At 39.9% G+C, this 16,478-nt stretch overlaps 1 protein-coding gene across 5 annotated transcripts in view; it reads left to right on the top strand.

Moving 5' to 3' along the window:
* Nucleotides 1-16,478, top strand: part of ARHGEF3 (Rho guanine nucleotide exchange factor 3) — a 112,056-nt gene that overhangs the window by 3,533 nt on the left and 92,045 nt on the right. For 2 of the 5 annotated variants that reach the window (XM_071550788.1, XM_071550784.1), the window contains exon 2: nucleotides 9,220-9,315. The exons of 1 other annotated variant lie outside the window; for it this stretch is intronic. In XM_071550788.1, coding sequence (XP_071406889.1) covers nucleotides 9,227-9,315 — 89 coding nt within the window. In that variant the 5' untranslated portion in view covers nucleotides 9,220-9,226. Of the gene's footprint in view, nucleotides 1-6,170; nucleotides 6,277-7,316; nucleotides 7,340-9,219; nucleotides 9,316-16,478 lie in introns of those variants that run through there. 2 more of the 5 variants (XM_071550786.1, XM_071550785.1) reach the window with 2 other exon arrangements.

Genomic DNA, 16,478 nt, shown 5'->3' with positions numbered 1-16,478 from the left:
CATTGCTTTTGGCTATAGGAGCTACAAAGTAGCTGTAGTGAAATAACTGGTTTTGTAGCGTGTGACTGGTGGTCTCCACCCCCAAATGTCACACGGAGGATGTGCAAACAAACCAGAAGTGTTCTCCGTGCAGTGTCTGCCAGGTTGGACCTGGAGGGAGTGCTGTCAGATCCTGAAACGTGGGCAATTATTAACCTGCAGCTGCTCAGCACAGGATCCAGCGCCAGGGGTTCACTGGGCTGTTAATACCTAAACACAAGGGCATATACCTGCACCTTTATTTACTTCCTAATCACTTGCTGATGAGTAGCCTGAGGATTTCAGACCTGAGAAGGCATTTGAAGTAAGATGTGTTTTATACAGACCACTGCTGAGGGCAGTACTTGAGGGCATGGCCAGTAGTGAAATCCAGCAATTCCCTCCAAAAAATTGTTTAAACTGGACAAGAAGCAGAAGCTTTATGTTCTTGGCAATAAAAGAAAGGCAGTTTTTGTCTTTCATGGTAAGTCATTCTATATACAATCAGAAATGTAACTGGAAAGGTGCCTTATACTTTTGGTTTTATTTTTTCCCTTTCTGTGTTGTTACCCTCACAAGTCCTACAGTTTCCCTCCTAACTTTGCAGGTGTAATCAATGTGTGGTTTAACTTGTATTCAGAAAGGTTTATTGGATTTTTTACTACTGAAGCTTGCATAAAGCTGGAAAGTTGGCAAGAATTATCTGGACTGGTGTGGTTTCTGTAGAACAAGAACAGTTGCTGTACTGGTATCATTTCTCAGATGTTTTAGTTGTTAAATAGAAGCACAGCTTTCATTAGTTTAGTTTAGTTTTTCAGGATTATAACTAGGAGAAGAGTATATCCATTACCCTGTCTGTACTGTATCAGGAATCCTACTGATTTTATTTTAGATATAATGATATGTCTGACTAGTGTTCCCACAGAAGGTTTTGTCTGGACCATCACTTCTTCCCTAAAGACAAGAATGAGCTGTTTGGACAGTGTGTGTTTGGGGGTGACTGGCTGCTTCCTTGTGTGTGGCCCTGACTGATGCACCCAAGAGCAGGTGGTGGGAGAGGTTGGAGACCTGTGGGAGTGGCAGCACCACCACCTTTGTGTTGACACATGCTGTGATGAGGATACCCCAAGCTTGGTATTCCCCTTTAGATAGTGAGGATGTTATGTAAGTATAAGCCCAAAAAAACTTTGCCTACAGAAAAATATGAAGGGGGACAGTGGTTGCATTGATTTTAAACTGGGCATGCATATTGTATCATTTTTATTTTTTTTCTGAACCTGCTATTACACTAAGAAAGACTTAATTTCAGTGCTAGTTTCAGAAAATGTCTCTTTTTTTTGTTTAGTAAATTGTCCCTGAAATTTGCTTCCCTTTGTGTAGCCCTTCTAGTATTGTTTACAGAAACAACACAAATATATCTGGAAATAGTGTTCCTCTAGATAAAATCTGGATTTAGAAAATAATAGAAAAAGTCTCTGTTGTTTGTTGTTACAGCTTTTCAGTAACAACTCAGTGCTTGCTTTCAAATTCAGGAGTTTGAGGACGATAGAGTTAAATGAATCTCAAATTGCTGGCTGTATGAGTCACTAAATTGGGAACATAAATACTCATATTCTTTGGAAAGAACCTCTCAGCATTGTTTCCCTGCATAGTGTCAACTGCAAAATACAATACACTATGTTTAGCTTAAAAGTAGTTGTATTTGCATTTGAAATCACAGTTTATGATAAAAGTCAGATAACTTTTTGCCCCGCTTTGCTCGTCAGACTGACTAAAGGCCTCCAGTAGAAGCAACATTATTATACTGTTGTGTTTTGTTAGCCTGCTTTGTTGAAAAGAAATAAAAACTCGGAGAAGGAGAAAAGGGTAGAAAAAGGGCCAGTGCTGGAGGACTCTCCTTGCATGTGGATATTAAGGATAGGTTGTTTTGTTTACTGTCTGGTGCTGAAGCCAGATACTTGAAATAGGAACATCTGGATCGTTTAGTCCAGAGAGAAACAGATTTGTCTTGAAATGACATATGTAATTTCAACATCAGTGACAAAAAATCCTTCATATCTGTTAATGTTGAATATAGTACTTAGTGTTCTCTGTATTCAGCTTAAACAGTATATTCTCTTTAAAATGTTCTGTTCAAGTCTTTGCAAGTGTTTCATAATGTTATATTTTTTCCCCTAATCAGATAAGAGAGATTTAGTTGTGTGTTGTTAAGATATAGAGTACTGAAGCATTAATTTTTTTTTTTACTTGATATGGCAATCAACTACCATCCCTAAAAGTGACGAAGAAGCTCACAAACGTTCTGTACTGGGCCCTACACTGCTCAAGTTTGAGTTGAAACCACTAAAAGACTGAAAGCTTCTGATAACTTTGCAGTGGGTCCAAGTCCCTGTCATCTGTTTACTGTAGTGATGCACAAGATTGTATAATATGCTGATAGGATAGACAAACCCAGCAGTCTCAATTCTTCTGTGTTCTTTCCTGAGCAATAAACGGCTTAGGGAAGTCTGTGTTTGTATTTTGGGAATAGAGTGTGTGCATGTACCTCCTCATGGTGTCCCTGATGGCGATGTCTGACCGTGTACATGTACTGAAATGCTCCCTAAAGATACCTGAGTTGTACCCGCGCCCTCTGTTTGATGCTGGGGAGCTCCTCCATATGCTGTCATTGAAGGTTATGTGAGATGAATTGTGACACAACTGGTTGTCTTCCATTTCTTTTGGTACTTTTCAGGGAAAAGAGCTGAGTCTCAGTAAACTAAAGGACTACTTCCATTGAGAATGGTGTCTCCTAGTAGGTTGTATTTCTCCAGCACAGAGAACTATTCCATATCAGTGCTCTGGCTTCAGCCTGGAATTAACTTGTATTTATTTATTTATTTATTTATTTAACTGTTGTCTTTTAATGTCCTTTGAGCTAAGAACAAATACGCCATTCATGCTATTTAAAAAATAAACATTGTCTTTTATATATGGCTGGATAGACTGTCTCACTGTCTACAGCAAGTGCGTTTATATGGGAGAGGGAGCCAAACTTGATACACACTGGGCAGGACCATTATTTTCTTTAAATCTTCTTTTCTGTCATCTTTAAAAGTTCTGACAGACTCACCAAAATGTGCAACATCTCTGAGCTATTTTCTACAAATATCTTGGTGGTATACACTTGTGCAAAGTACCTATATAAAGCTCAACTGCACTTCTGAAGAGGACAGAAGATGACTATTTTTAATGAGATGCCTTCAGAACAGGAGTAAAACCTCTCAAAAATATGTATTTGGAAAGCTCCTCCAAACCCTTATTCTTTAGTGCATTTTTAGAGGGAGTAAGTATGATATGCCGTGTGTTTGTGGGGGTCAAAACTTACTTGAAATAACCACGGTGTGTGTGAAAAAACGTTTATGGCATGCTGGGCTTGGATTGAAGTGTTTATGCAATGTGGAATTCTCAGCACTGGCTGCTACTTTGAGTTGTGGTCAGGGGAAATATTCTTGAAGAGCTTCTTGAGTTCTCTCTGATTTCACTGAAGTGTGCTGTAGTGGCATAAAGGTGTGGTTTTCAGATACAGCAGTAGCAAAACAATTTGGAGAACAGATTGCCTTTAGAATTTGTTGTTACGCAATTAAATAATGAAGTTTGGTTTAAAGTTTAGGTCTGACCTTCCACAATGTTTGCCCAGGGCGGGAGCTGGTTGGAAGCTGAGCGCTCTCAAGATGGGAGATACTTGCTGACTTTGTGTGCTTGCTGACTATGGTTGGGGAAATGTGACTTCTTAGAAAGCAATTGAAGAGTAAATGTGTTCACTCACAGACTGTTTTGCAGCTAGTAAGGAAATGGGAGATTGGCCCTTTTTCCAACAGATGTTTGCTAACTAGTAATCTGTACTTATGTTTTGTGAGCACACAGACATTTGTTTGGGAGAGTGACAGTGTGTGACATTTTTTTCTTTGTAGTGGGTGCACATTTAATCTAGTGATGCTACTGCCTTCTTTTTCATCAAAAGGAATAATGGTTTCTGCATTGAGGGGTTCAGTAAAGCACTTTTCCATAGTTCTTATGAACCAAGTATAGCAAGATACTATTTCAACAATGCAAAGCATTTTAGTGAAGGTGAGGAGCTGTGGGAACATGTTTCATCAGAAGACATTAGTTATTTTTGCTTTAACTGTAGTGAACAGCTGTTGAATGATACGTTATTTTTTAACAGCCACTACTTTGTCTAGAGATACAAATCGGGAGCGGAGGGAAAGGCAAAAAGTATTTTCAGCCCGAGGATCAAAGTGTATCTACACTTTGTAACTCAAGGGGAGTGGTTAAAAAAAAGGAGGAGAAAATGGGTTTTCTGTAGGCAATCAGCTTTAACAGGATTGGCTAATACTTACCCTATCCTGTTAGTTGTAAGTCACAGGCTGGTTTGAGCCTGTGGGATGTTGTGACTTCAACACTGTGCTTGAACCTTCTTATTTTTCCTGTTGAGGCGATCCTGCAATGCTGTTCTCTGCAGGTTTGCAGAGGATTGAGTGCTGTGCTGTACTAGATTCTTCCCCCCTACTTTATTTTTGTCCATTTAAGGGCAATTGCAGAACTCCCAGAATTAAATACCAATGAATAAAATACACTTCAATATAACACTTTTCAGTTAATTTAACTTTTGAAAGTTATATTAATTTTTATATATTATATATAATACATAAATACAACTTTTCAGTTGTTGATCTTAATGGCTTACTATTGCCAGGCTCTTCTCTCCATTGTGTGATGTGAGAGTCTACCCTAAGACAGATGAACTTCAGATAATCAATGTTTCTAATGGAAGCATAAAAATGTTTCTTTGTGTAGATAATGTGAGAATTTTGAGGTGCCTGCTTCCTTCTGGGGCCCCTGGTGTTAAATAAGCTGTACTTGGTCATAGAAGACAAGTATGCTGAGTTTGAGATGTCTCCTCAAAACTTGTTTCTTCAAGTAAGATGATAGTGGCAGTAGTTTTAAGCATAGCTGCTGTAAATAAGGTTTTTGGCATTGTGTTCCTGTGTTTTTGTTCAGGAATTGCCTTTTGCCCACTTCCTGCTGTTACAGCACAGAACGATCTCTAGGACAACACCTAATCCAAGTGCATGTCCCTTATCAGGAACAGACCAGGTTCAGTGTGCAGAGGCTGAGGAACATCTCAAGCAGAGTCTCTTAATTCAATACTCATTGACTTGTCTTGGCACCTGGCTTCAAGTCATGAAGAGGGAAGCTGATAGATTTATTTTCCTCTCTCAGGTTTCATCATATATCTTGCCTATGCCATAAATTTCAAGTCCAAACAAGAGTTGGATGGTGATACAGAAAGAGGCACCTGTGAGCAGTGTGGGTTTTTTTCCTGAACATAGTTCCTTTGCTTCTTGAATTGCATTTCATTTTTTAAGATGTTATTATTACTGGAGGCTGATTTCTGAGGATAGTGGTAGTATTCTGATTGTGTGTGTATAATATATATTATTAAATATATACAATTTTTCCTTTGCTAGTCTTAGCTTTAACGTTGTGTGGTTCACTTGGAATATGAAAAATATTTTTCTGAGAGTATAAGCTTTACAATAGCTTTTCTTTCTACAACAGAACAATTCAGTTTTGTTTCAAACCTACTGAAGCATTAGAAAATACCTGTAAAACATTCTTAATGCTTGAAAAAATATATCCCACTGGTACATCTTGACATAGAGAAGTTTTTATTTAAAAAATAATTATTTATTCTTAAGAAAGGGTCTGGAGAGCAGTCTGTGGCACATGATTTAGGAGAGACACTACAGGCTGAGAATGTTTCACTGAAATTGCTTTCAAGTAAGAAGTAGTGGTAATATTTTGTATCCATGGTTTGGGGAATGTTGACAGATACTGATTTTCCTTTTGTCATTTAGAAACTAAAAACCATTTGGTATTTTGACAAGACCATAAAACTTGCCTGTGATGTGGGGATCAGCTGTTTAATTACCTGTTGCTCCTGGTAGAGAGTGAGCTGGGACCTGTGCAGACCTGTTGGCAGGAACAGAATGACAAAAGAGTATCCCTGCAGCCTGACTGAGTCACTGCTGTCCAGCCCCCGGGGTGGGATTGCTGCTGGATGCCAACCCTGAGCACTTGGTCTCAGAACTTTGTGTCTCCTCCATGTCAGCAGCCAGTAAGGAAGGAGGAGGATGTGAGAGAAAGTGGCTGAAAGAGACAAAAGCTGCTGCAGGTGCCAGGAGTTCATGCTACAGCAGCCAGGAATTCGTGGTGGGTATTGCTGAAGCATCGTCTGTGTATTGGTGTGGGAGGGAGGGTAGAGGGATGATTTGTGCCACGTGTGCCCATCCCGAGGGAGCGGAGTGTGCCCTCGGCTGCTGCCGTGGCGGTGCAGGAGGGGCACGCTGGTGTTTGCCACCCCGTGTTGGTGGCAGCTGAGGGGCAGGACCCTCGCCCAGCACTGCAGCAGCTCCCTGACCCAGCTCTCCCCACACGTGCAGCGGAGCAGTGTGTGTGGTTGGTTCATGGGTGACTTGGCAGATCTCTCCAGTCACTGGGAATCGAGCAGTGGAGGCTGCACGGGCTGGTGTGGCTTGAAAGAACAGGACTCCTGGCGCCCAAAAGGCCTGCTGCCTAATCCAGCAGATAGGCAGCTTCCTGAAGGTATGAAGGGTGAGATCTTGCTATCAGAATGAATAAATGTTGGCCTTGTGATGCCCTCCTTTGGTGTTACAGAACACACAAGAAGCAGATCTTTGCAAGAGGCTGAGGTTGTCGAGGAGAAGGAGTACAGTGTGTTACTGACGCTTTCAGATATTGAACTGGGAATGTGAGGGAGTTGGCAAGTTTGGCAAGATGTATTCCTCTTTGTATTACTTTGTGTGGCTTTTTTTTGCAGAACATCTGAGAACAGAAATTGAGTTAATGCCATATTTGATTTGTTTTCTGTTAGATCCATGTCAACATTTACCAGCAATTGTTCACAGAAGCGTTTGTAACAGAGTAACTTTTTTTTTTCTGTTCTGTCCTCGGCTTTTGCTCTAGTTTGAGTGTGGTAGTCTCAAAGCAGAGATATCTTTGGAGTGTTGGCTTAGATGTTTCCAAGGGTAGGAAGGGGAGTGCCAAAAACAGGTTTGGTTTTTTTTTAAGTCATGCATGAACAGTTGTACTACTGTAGTACCAGCTCAAAGGGAACAGTGCAAGTTGTACTTTTTTTCCTCTGGAATGGCAACCTTGTTGTTTTGTAATTCGTATCTTTCAGCTTCTAACTTTGAGAATTAATGGGCTGCTTTTAACCTTCCCTCTGAAGCTTTGATCTTACTGGTATGAGAAGGTAAAACTCTTGTTGCCATAACTTGTGTGATCATTGAAGCATCTGGGCTTTCCCCATGTTAGGAAATTGCTTCCTGAGAAAGGGGAACTTTGCAGAAGGTTTTTAAGTACAGGCTCTTGCAGTGTTGCTTCAAAATGTACTTAAGAACAACTCCCCTCTTCCTGTGCTCTTATAGACCAGAGGGGCGAGTAATAATTTACTTTTCCACATGTGCTGCTGTTTCTAGAATTACATGGGGTTTGTGTGGATTTGTTTGGTGAGGGGGTTGTCTTGTGTTTGTTTGGGTTTGGGTTTTATTGTTGCTTTTTGTTACTTGCCAGTTTTTTCAAAATGATCCCACTTGAGAATCAGGTGTAAATTTGAGGTCAGGCACTGATCCAAAAAGAAGTGAGATGGCTGAGTCTGTTCTTGCCCTCACAGAGGGGAGGTTCTGTTATTCTCCCACTCAGAGAAGTTTTTTGGATATGTAATACCAGATTTGAAGAAACAAATTTGATCAGAAATAAACTTTTATTCCTTTCTATTATGAGGATGTTAAAAAATGCAGGATTAAGAACATGTTCTTGTGAGTCCATTGTGTTTGTTCTCAGGTGGCAGCACTGCCTGCTCTGGTCACAGCAAAGGGCAGGACAAACAAGGTGTTAATTCCAGTAGGGACCAAATTTTGGTTGCTGTTTTTGGGACTTCTGTCCAATAGACACACTTGCCAGCAATGTTTATCTTTCTTTCATGGACAGAATTTTGAAACCAAGGTGGTCATTCTCTTCAGAGCACTTATTTTGTGGATTGGCCTTATCTGCATTCCACTGATGGGACACGTGCCTTGTGCTCAGCCTTTCACGCTGTCCCTGTAATCTGTCAAGTGAGATTCTGACCCAGGCTTCACACAGGCTACACCAGCTTTTTAATGGTTCTTTGTACCTTCTTGAAAAGTCAAGGGATTATTATCTTGACAAGCACAGCCTATTTTGTGGTTATGTTCTAGCAGGTATTAATTAATACACAGTTGAACCTGTTTTCTGTTAATCAGTTAGGTCTTTGTGCTGATCATAATAGAAACCAGGTGTCAAATCAAGACAAATAAAATGACTTTGATGACTAAAAGTATTGTTTCCCCTCAGTCCTTCCTTTTTAAATGAAAACAAAAAAAACCCCAAAAAACAAAAAAAAGAAAGCTGTAGGGCTAAGAAGTTTCATGTTAACATTGTGATCCCGTTACTAAAAAATAATTGTGTTTCATGGTGGGATTAATTTGCTTTGTGTAGAGTCTTCATTTGTTCTTGCCATGCAAGTCATTTACTGGAAACATTTTTGACCATATAGGCCTGTTGCAAGTGTTGTAACGGGAATTGCTGTTGCCAGCATTGGAATATCTGCTGGTTTGGGGAATGACTTCAACCATGAATGAATCGCTGTTCTCTGCAAATCAGCAAAGTATGATCTTAAGTTATTAAACTATGCTGAAAAGCTTCTGTAAACCTTTACATATCAGAAACTGAAATTCCCCCCCATGTTGTGTGGATCATTCCATGGCAACACTGGCTCTGGCTGCTGGTCTGAATTAACAGAACTGACACGATGCACAGCCCTGGATTCAGGCTTGCTGACATCAACTCTCTTGGCATGTGTTCAGAAAAGTAAACAAAAGACAATCAGTGTTGAGTTTGGCACAACTAGCAAGTCCATAAAACTGCCAAATCCTTCTCAGTGGATTCATCCAATTAATCCCATTGATGTAGGACATTTACTTAAGTAAGTAAAATATACTGTATTTGGGTTTGAAAGTTACTGCCTTAAAGTTCTGGTTTTCTAGTTAATTAGTAACCACAATCTTCACTTATACAGCATTTTTCTTGTTTTTTGATGTTGTTCTTTTGTAGAATAAAAATGAATTCAGAAAGCTCAGCACTTACCATGAGTAGCCCTGCTGTAATAAACCAATGTGCCAGAGGAGGAATGGAACAAGAAAAAGTTTGGTAAGCTTTACTTCTAATTTTCAAAGAGGTTAGCAGACAGCAATACTGGGAGATGTAGTTTGAAAATTAAGTAAAATAATCACTTGTTATAACTGATGCATTAATTCTACAGTATTTAACAACAGAGGAGGAAAAAGGGAGATGTTTTTTCATTTTGGTTTTGCGTTTTTAGCAGATGAGGTGTTACAGGGTGTCATGGGGGATGGGCAATGGAAAAACTCCTGCTCACTTCAGCAGAGCACCAGTTGTGCTCATGGAATCTTTCACGTGTGACAGAGGTCTGAATCTCCCCACGCTGGGTCTGTGCAGTGCTGCTACCAGCACCCTCCAGTGCTGGACAGGCTCCTGACATCTGTGCCCTAGAAAACATTAAACAGTCATTAGTTCCTACTTTGGATATGAAAAACCCCTTACTCTGCACTGGAGGTACAAACCAATTAACACTGTTGAGTGATAGATGTGGACAAATGCTTACACTTTATGACAGTATTTTTGTGACAATTGCCACTGGCCATGCAATTTTTTGCACCTGGTTTGGTGCTTTCATGAAGGGAACAGGGTGTTGAGAAGGCTCTGAGACTATTTCAGCTTGGTAAATGAGAGCCTTTAATTGGGAGCCTGCTGATTTTTACTTGCTGTTGTTCAGTAGGTTTTTTTTCATTATTTATTTACCATGTAGAAACCAACCAAATAAGCACATGACAGGAAACATGACACCCATATGAACAAAAAGCTAAGTAGCATTGCTTTTGTGCTCTTGAAGCACTAAAGAATTAGAGAAATAGTAGCAAATGAGTATTTCCTGCTGGATGCTTGTCAGGAGGTCACATAAAATCTTTTTTTGTTTTGTTTTTATGTAGCATTAAATTAACAGCATCACAGCACCTGCAAAATAGTTTCTTTTCAATATCTCCCACTATTCTACTACTATTCCTGAAACATCCACAACAAAATATTGGATGAAGGTCCAAGATGAGGGAGACTTGTGGACTTCCCTCCTGACTCCCTAATATAACAAGGGGTGGGAAATTTACAGAAACTGTTCTTTTGTTTGGTATCTTTGACTGTTTGTTTGTTTGTTTGTTTGTTTTAATCTTGCTTGTGGTATTGAACTGGGGCCAGTTCTGTTTAATACCTTTTTCAGTGATCTGGGCAAGGGGATGGAGAGCACTCTCAGTTTGCAGATGACACCAAGCTGGGTGAGAGTGTTGGTCTTCTGGGGGCTAAGGAGGCTCTGCAGAGGGATCTGGATGGGCTGGATCCATGGGCTGAGCCAAATTATTCATTAAATTAGTCAGGTGTTAGATTCCTTCTTCAGGAATTAAATTAATCTTTAATATCCTGTGATGCTTTAGAGTTCTAATTATGAGATAAAACAGATTCCTTTATTAAGACATTGTAAAATTATGTTGGGATTTGAGGTTAAATAAATATTCACAATTCCTGCTCATCTGCAGGAGCAGACATACTCTCCAAGTTTCTCCCTTTGTCAGTGGAAGGCCAAGTTATTTGATGTGTCACTGAGATGTAGAGAATTGTATGACACTGTAGGATTAGTTTAATGCAATTTGCTTTGGAATGAAGATTTCTAGAACCACTGGAGTATTTGCACTGACTGGGTGTGTAGTCACCACTACATGTGTGGATGTGTGCTTGATAAGTATTTTCAATCAGTAAGAAAAATGTGAAATAATTTTAAATTAGAATCTTTCCTTGTAGTATGTAACAGCTAGAAACTTGAGCTGACTTGTCTTGCCAGTAAAGTGTTTATTACTGAAAGATAAGTTGTTTGTTTTAAGGGTGTATTGAAATTTAACTCTTCTGCAGGCAGAGAATAACATATGCTGTCACAGGTTTTGTGATATGCTTTTATATTTAAGTACTAGGTATTAAGTTATAGCAGTGCTATAAAGGTTACTTTGTGTATATTGAGGAGCTTGTGCTGAATTACAAGGAGGTAAAAATATTCAAGCCAACTTCTGGTGTGCTTTGTACTTCCACAGATGTGTTTAAACCAGTATATCAACCAAAATTATAATTTTCACTTTGGCTAGCTTCTTACTTGGTAACCCAAAATCTTGTTTGTTAAAGAGTGTCATGTTTGCAGTCAGTGGCATTTCAGGTGGGGTTTTGAAGTGAGGAGCTCAATGGCAGGGTGATGCAGGGCTGGTGTCAGGAATGCACAAGGGGACTGATCTCAGATCTTTGCTATCTGTGACTCAGATATTAGTTGGTGGGTGCAGAAGATACAGTGGTAAAAATTTCATTTAGATTTATGTGGTATATATTTGAAGGTGTCTAAAATACTGGTTTTTATTTGGTATTCTGGGGTTCTGTGAATCCTGGAGCTGAACAGGCATTAGTTTTCTCAGCCTTATTAATAAAGTGCAATGTTGCACTGCCTTACTGTGTCATGCATTTATTACTGTTTATTCACTGTCTGATTCCTGAAACATTCAGATGGTTCTCTGTTTTCATGAAAATGTGACTATTGGTAAGGACTGGTGTTAGTCATAGCAAGATTAGGAATGCATACAATTAAAAGCAAGCAGTAGCAGTGTAAAATAATCAAGTCAAAAGTCTGCATGGAGAAAAGCCCTGGGCAAGACCTTAGCAAGCATTTAAACATCACTTATGATGCATGTAAAAGGCTTTGATGTTGCATAAGGCCCCCTAGAAGCAGAGAAGAGAGTAAATAATTGACAGATTCCCAGTTACCTTGTATAGCCATTTACCAAAACTGCCATTCTGGTTCATCAGTGTTTTGTATCTGCGTAGTTTGGTGCCTCTACCAGATAAAAATATAGTTGAATTTTCAAACTTGCAATGCTTCACTTGCTTCTGTTGCTTTTTTCCCCCTGACACGCATAATCAAGATTACAGCAGCAAAAAAAAGCCTGGTGTAGCAGGAGTATGACTGCTAGAAATGGCTGGGAACTGAGGGGGAGTGCGGCAGAGTTTGTGGGTGAACCAAATTCTGCTGTTCTTGGTAAGCAGCAACAGTCAGGAACTGAGCTGATACTATGGATGTGATGGCCATCCACTGTCTGAGCTCTATGGAAAAGTGTTGGACAAATCGAGGCTTGAGAGCCTGGAAATTCCAGATACTCCCGATTTGGCCAATTCTCACTTTCTTAATGTTGAAAATTGCAAGAAAGAAACTGAAGATATGGGAGCAAGTGGGAGCTGTGTCAGTTCATCTGTGCTGGCTGTGGAAGAAGCTGGCTGGCATACTGTTTTTCCAAGCAAGTGTGCAGGAGATTTGGAAATTTTCCAGGTTTTGTTATTGTGTATGGGTTTATAACATGTTTCCCGTAGGCTGGATGAAATCCTGCTAGTTGCTCCATCATTTTACTTGGGATTAAATACTTCCTGACTTAATCCTTTTGAAACTAATAGTTGAAACTTGGGGTTCTGGATGTTTCTTATGACAGGTCCTGGTGTCTTGGCTTTCCATTTCTGTCTCCAAATCCTCTGCCACTTTGCTTTCCAAGTTCTTCTATTTCTATGACAAAGTTGCCATCACTTACAGACCAAATTTTCTCTGAAAATTGTCCATGTTATGAATAAATAAGTCTATAGATCTTAAAATTAACCAAACAAGCATCGTTGTATTTGAACTCCAGTACATTCTGACTTTGTATTTATGACTTGGCTTAAACTGAGTTTGAGGACAGAAACGTCTTTAAATCTTTTTTGTTTTTGTCTTATGCTGTAACGGAGAGATGGTTTTTGTTTCAGCTTTCCTTTCCAGTCTGAGATGGAAGTATTTTTGTTATCTATCAAGGCAAGTGGGTACTGGTACTAATCTTGACTGAGAGCAGTGGTGTGTGAATCTCAACATTAAATATTTTACTTGCAATCTCTGCCATTTTGGAAGAGTTATTATCTATTTCACTGGGGCTCTGAATTACAGTCAAGTTTTGGCCCTGTGGTTTAATAGAAGAATAAATTGCTTTTTGATAAATTTACTCTAGAGAAATTGACAATTTGTAACTTAGTTTTGGTGACTTTCTGGGGAAGGGAACCTGTTGAAAATCCAGTCTGTACAGCAAGAAGGAAGACAAGCTTAGATACTGAACTTGGATATTACAAAAACTAATTGCAAAACCAGCTCCATAACTGCATACATTGAAAGAGAAAAGCTTACTGTCATAGTGTGCACATGTCTGGGGTGCCCAGATATGGGTTATGTTCAAGTCTGTTCATTATTATTTTATCTGAGCTGTAAAATTTGGAAACTCTTTAGGAAAAGTAGTTATTCTGGGGTATTGTGCAACCTGCATTTGAAGCTGATTTTTTTTTAAATTCATCTGTTTAAAAAACAAATAGAAATAACAGGGTCAACCGAGATTAAAAAGATACTTGAACTGACATGCCCATGACTCTGAGGAAAAGCAAGATAGGAGAGCAGCGGTGAGCAGCTGAAAATCTGCATCCTCCTGGTGGAGGTGGTGTGGAGATACCACACAGGTATGTACCTTAATGCCTGTGGTTTTAATCACACAGCCCTTCTTCCTTCAGGAGGATCAGAATAGGGCAGTAAATTGCTGCATACTGTAGCTCCAAGACAGACAAGTGCTCGAGCTGCCTCCTAACTTGTGTGGGAAGTAAGGTTTCATGCCATAAATCATCATAATTCTCCTGCAGCATTTGCCAGCTGCTAGTTGATGAAGGAAGAATTATGTGTCTGGAATTACAGTAAGAAGAGGAACAAGTTTCACAACTTTCCCTGTTTCTGTATGTCCTTGTTTAATCAGTAGAAATGAGTCATCCTGAAGAGCTGAATTAAACTGGCTCTACTCAAGTGCAGTTTAACTGCAGATGTTTGTGATTACAAAAGGCACATACATGTTTGGGGAATACAAGGTTACAGTGTGTGCAAAAGGGAAGCCCCTTAAATTACAGATTAACACTTTAGATGGCTGGATAAAATTAATCTTCTTTGCAACAGGCCTGGAATTAGTTGTTTTCTAGTAATGTTTCATTACAAAGACAGAATATACTTTTCTTGGAAAGCTGAAGAATATTCAGGATAGTTAGTGTTGTAACAGAACTATTATGACCAACTATTTTTAATAAAGCACATAAATATTTACTATATATCTATCTATTTATAAATCACTTCTATCTTACCTAACTTTCCTGGTTTATTCAAAGTACTTCTCTGGCCATAAAAGGAGCAGTAGAACTGAAAATTGTGATGAGGGAATCCCTTGCATTGGGACTTGCAGCCTGAGAGCCATTCCCTTAAAGGAAGTGGATGAAGAACCAGGAGAGGGACATAGGACATGGAGAGGGTGACTCATGTCAGGTTCTTCAGCTCACCCACAACCAGCCAGAGATAAGAATGTGCTGAAATTGTTAAAGCAAATACAGTCACCAACTGCTGACTTGCCTCCTGCACTCACAAAATGGGCTTTGGAACTGAAGAAAATATGCCCTGGAGGCAAGTACAAGTTTAAACATATGTTTAATCATCATGTCTTACAAAACTGAGTATGGATTGCATTTCCTCATCCTGGATGGGATCAGGAAACTTGCCTGCTGCCCGGAGGAAGCAGGCACAGCTCTCAGGGTGCCGATGGACCGAGTCCCACGAGGTGGCAGCGTCGGTCCAGCCGCGAGGGTTCCTCTCTCTGCTGTCCTGCGGTTTCTGGTGCTTCTCCTTCTGCCTTCTCACCTCTCCCTTTGCTCTTCAGGGGACCCACATAAAGCAGTAGAAGCAGAGATGAGATCCTGAGCCGTTGTTTCTAAAGCCATCTCACCAGGCTGAGGCTGCTGCTTTGGGGCAGTACTTGGTGGGGGGTTTGCACAGAGTTTATTTCTTTTTTTGGTGACAGATCCTCACTCACCAGATTCCTGGGTAGAGCTGTCATCTGCATTTTGTACATGTCATTACATTGTCTCTGGGTCATACTTCAAGTCATTTCTGTTGACATTAAGTCTCTTAAAACAGTTGCTACATACTTGTTATTACTATTGTATTCTTCCTTGTTTTTCACTGCTACGTGTCTCTTTATTGTAGCTGGTCCCTTAGGGAGGGAGTTAAAACACAAACACTTCTGAAATACCTGATTGATTCCAATTCAATGTCAAGAAGTCTTTATCCAAGTAAAAGGTAATGCCATATTTAGGTTGCCCTCAATGGTATTTTGTTTATAAACGTGTGTTAGTGAACAGGCTGGTGATATGGCTTTTATACTCTGACATATAAGAAAATGGAATGTTCACAGAGGGTGTAAAGAGAGAGTGAAAAACATCTGTTAAAGAGCTGAAGAACGTTTAAAAACTGTAACTTTTAGTTACTTTGATGTAGGAAAGGAGTCAGTCCAACTGCCTTTAAAAGTATCTTCTTCCATTCTTCTGAACGTCCTGTTTTAGTGAAATCTGGAAAAGATTTTCCTCCTTCATAATTGTTGTGGCTTAACCCCTACTTAAAAACAAAGGTAATAGTAATTGTAATGAAAAGGACAGAGAGAAGCAAGAGATGCTCAGTACAGCTGCTCAGCAGGCACTGCTATCCCAGCCCATCCCCGTACGGCCATCGGCCTCCTCGGGCTCACTCCTATACTGGGCATGAGCTGCTGAGTGATGGAATATCCCTGGGGCCAGTTCAGGGCATCTGTCCTGTCTCTTTCCATCCCAGTTTCTTGTGCAGCTCCTCAAAACAAAAAGGGGATCCAATATGTTTAGTTAATTCTCCGTCTGTAGAGGGAGCTGATGATAAAGTTTTTAAGGAAAACAAACATGGTGTTTCGATGGGAATATTTATACATTGCAGTATTTGGAAAACAAAAGATCAAAAACAAAAGGCTGATTTTTAATTTGCTCTTTCCTGTGCAGAGGGAGGGAAGGCTGGGGAGTAGGTGAACTGGTTCAATTACCTGCGTTTTCCTGTGGGCCCTGAGAATTTCTGCAGAAAGTGTTGTAGGAGAGGATGATTTGAATATCAATACATCTGGTCACCTGCAAATCTCTCAGACACAAAAGGCAGCTTTTCTGTCTTATGCTGTCACTGCATTGCCTTAAAAACTACACAAGGAAATTCCTCAGCTAAACCTGTAGTTTGAGTGTGGAGAAGTTTTTGTTTTGAATACTTATTATTGTAGTGAATTACACCCAAAGAAGGACCTCTCAGTTTTTCTCTCTTGGGGTCTCCC

The sequence above is a fragment of the Pithys albifrons genome, chromosome 3 (genome assembly GCF_047495875.1).
Source record: "Pithys albifrons albifrons isolate INPA30051 chromosome 3, PitAlb_v1, whole genome shotgun sequence".
Lineage (NCBI taxonomy): Eukaryota > Metazoa > Chordata > Aves > Passeriformes > Thamnophilidae > Pithys > Pithys albifrons.
This window is presented reverse-complemented; position numbering and strand designations above follow the sequence as displayed.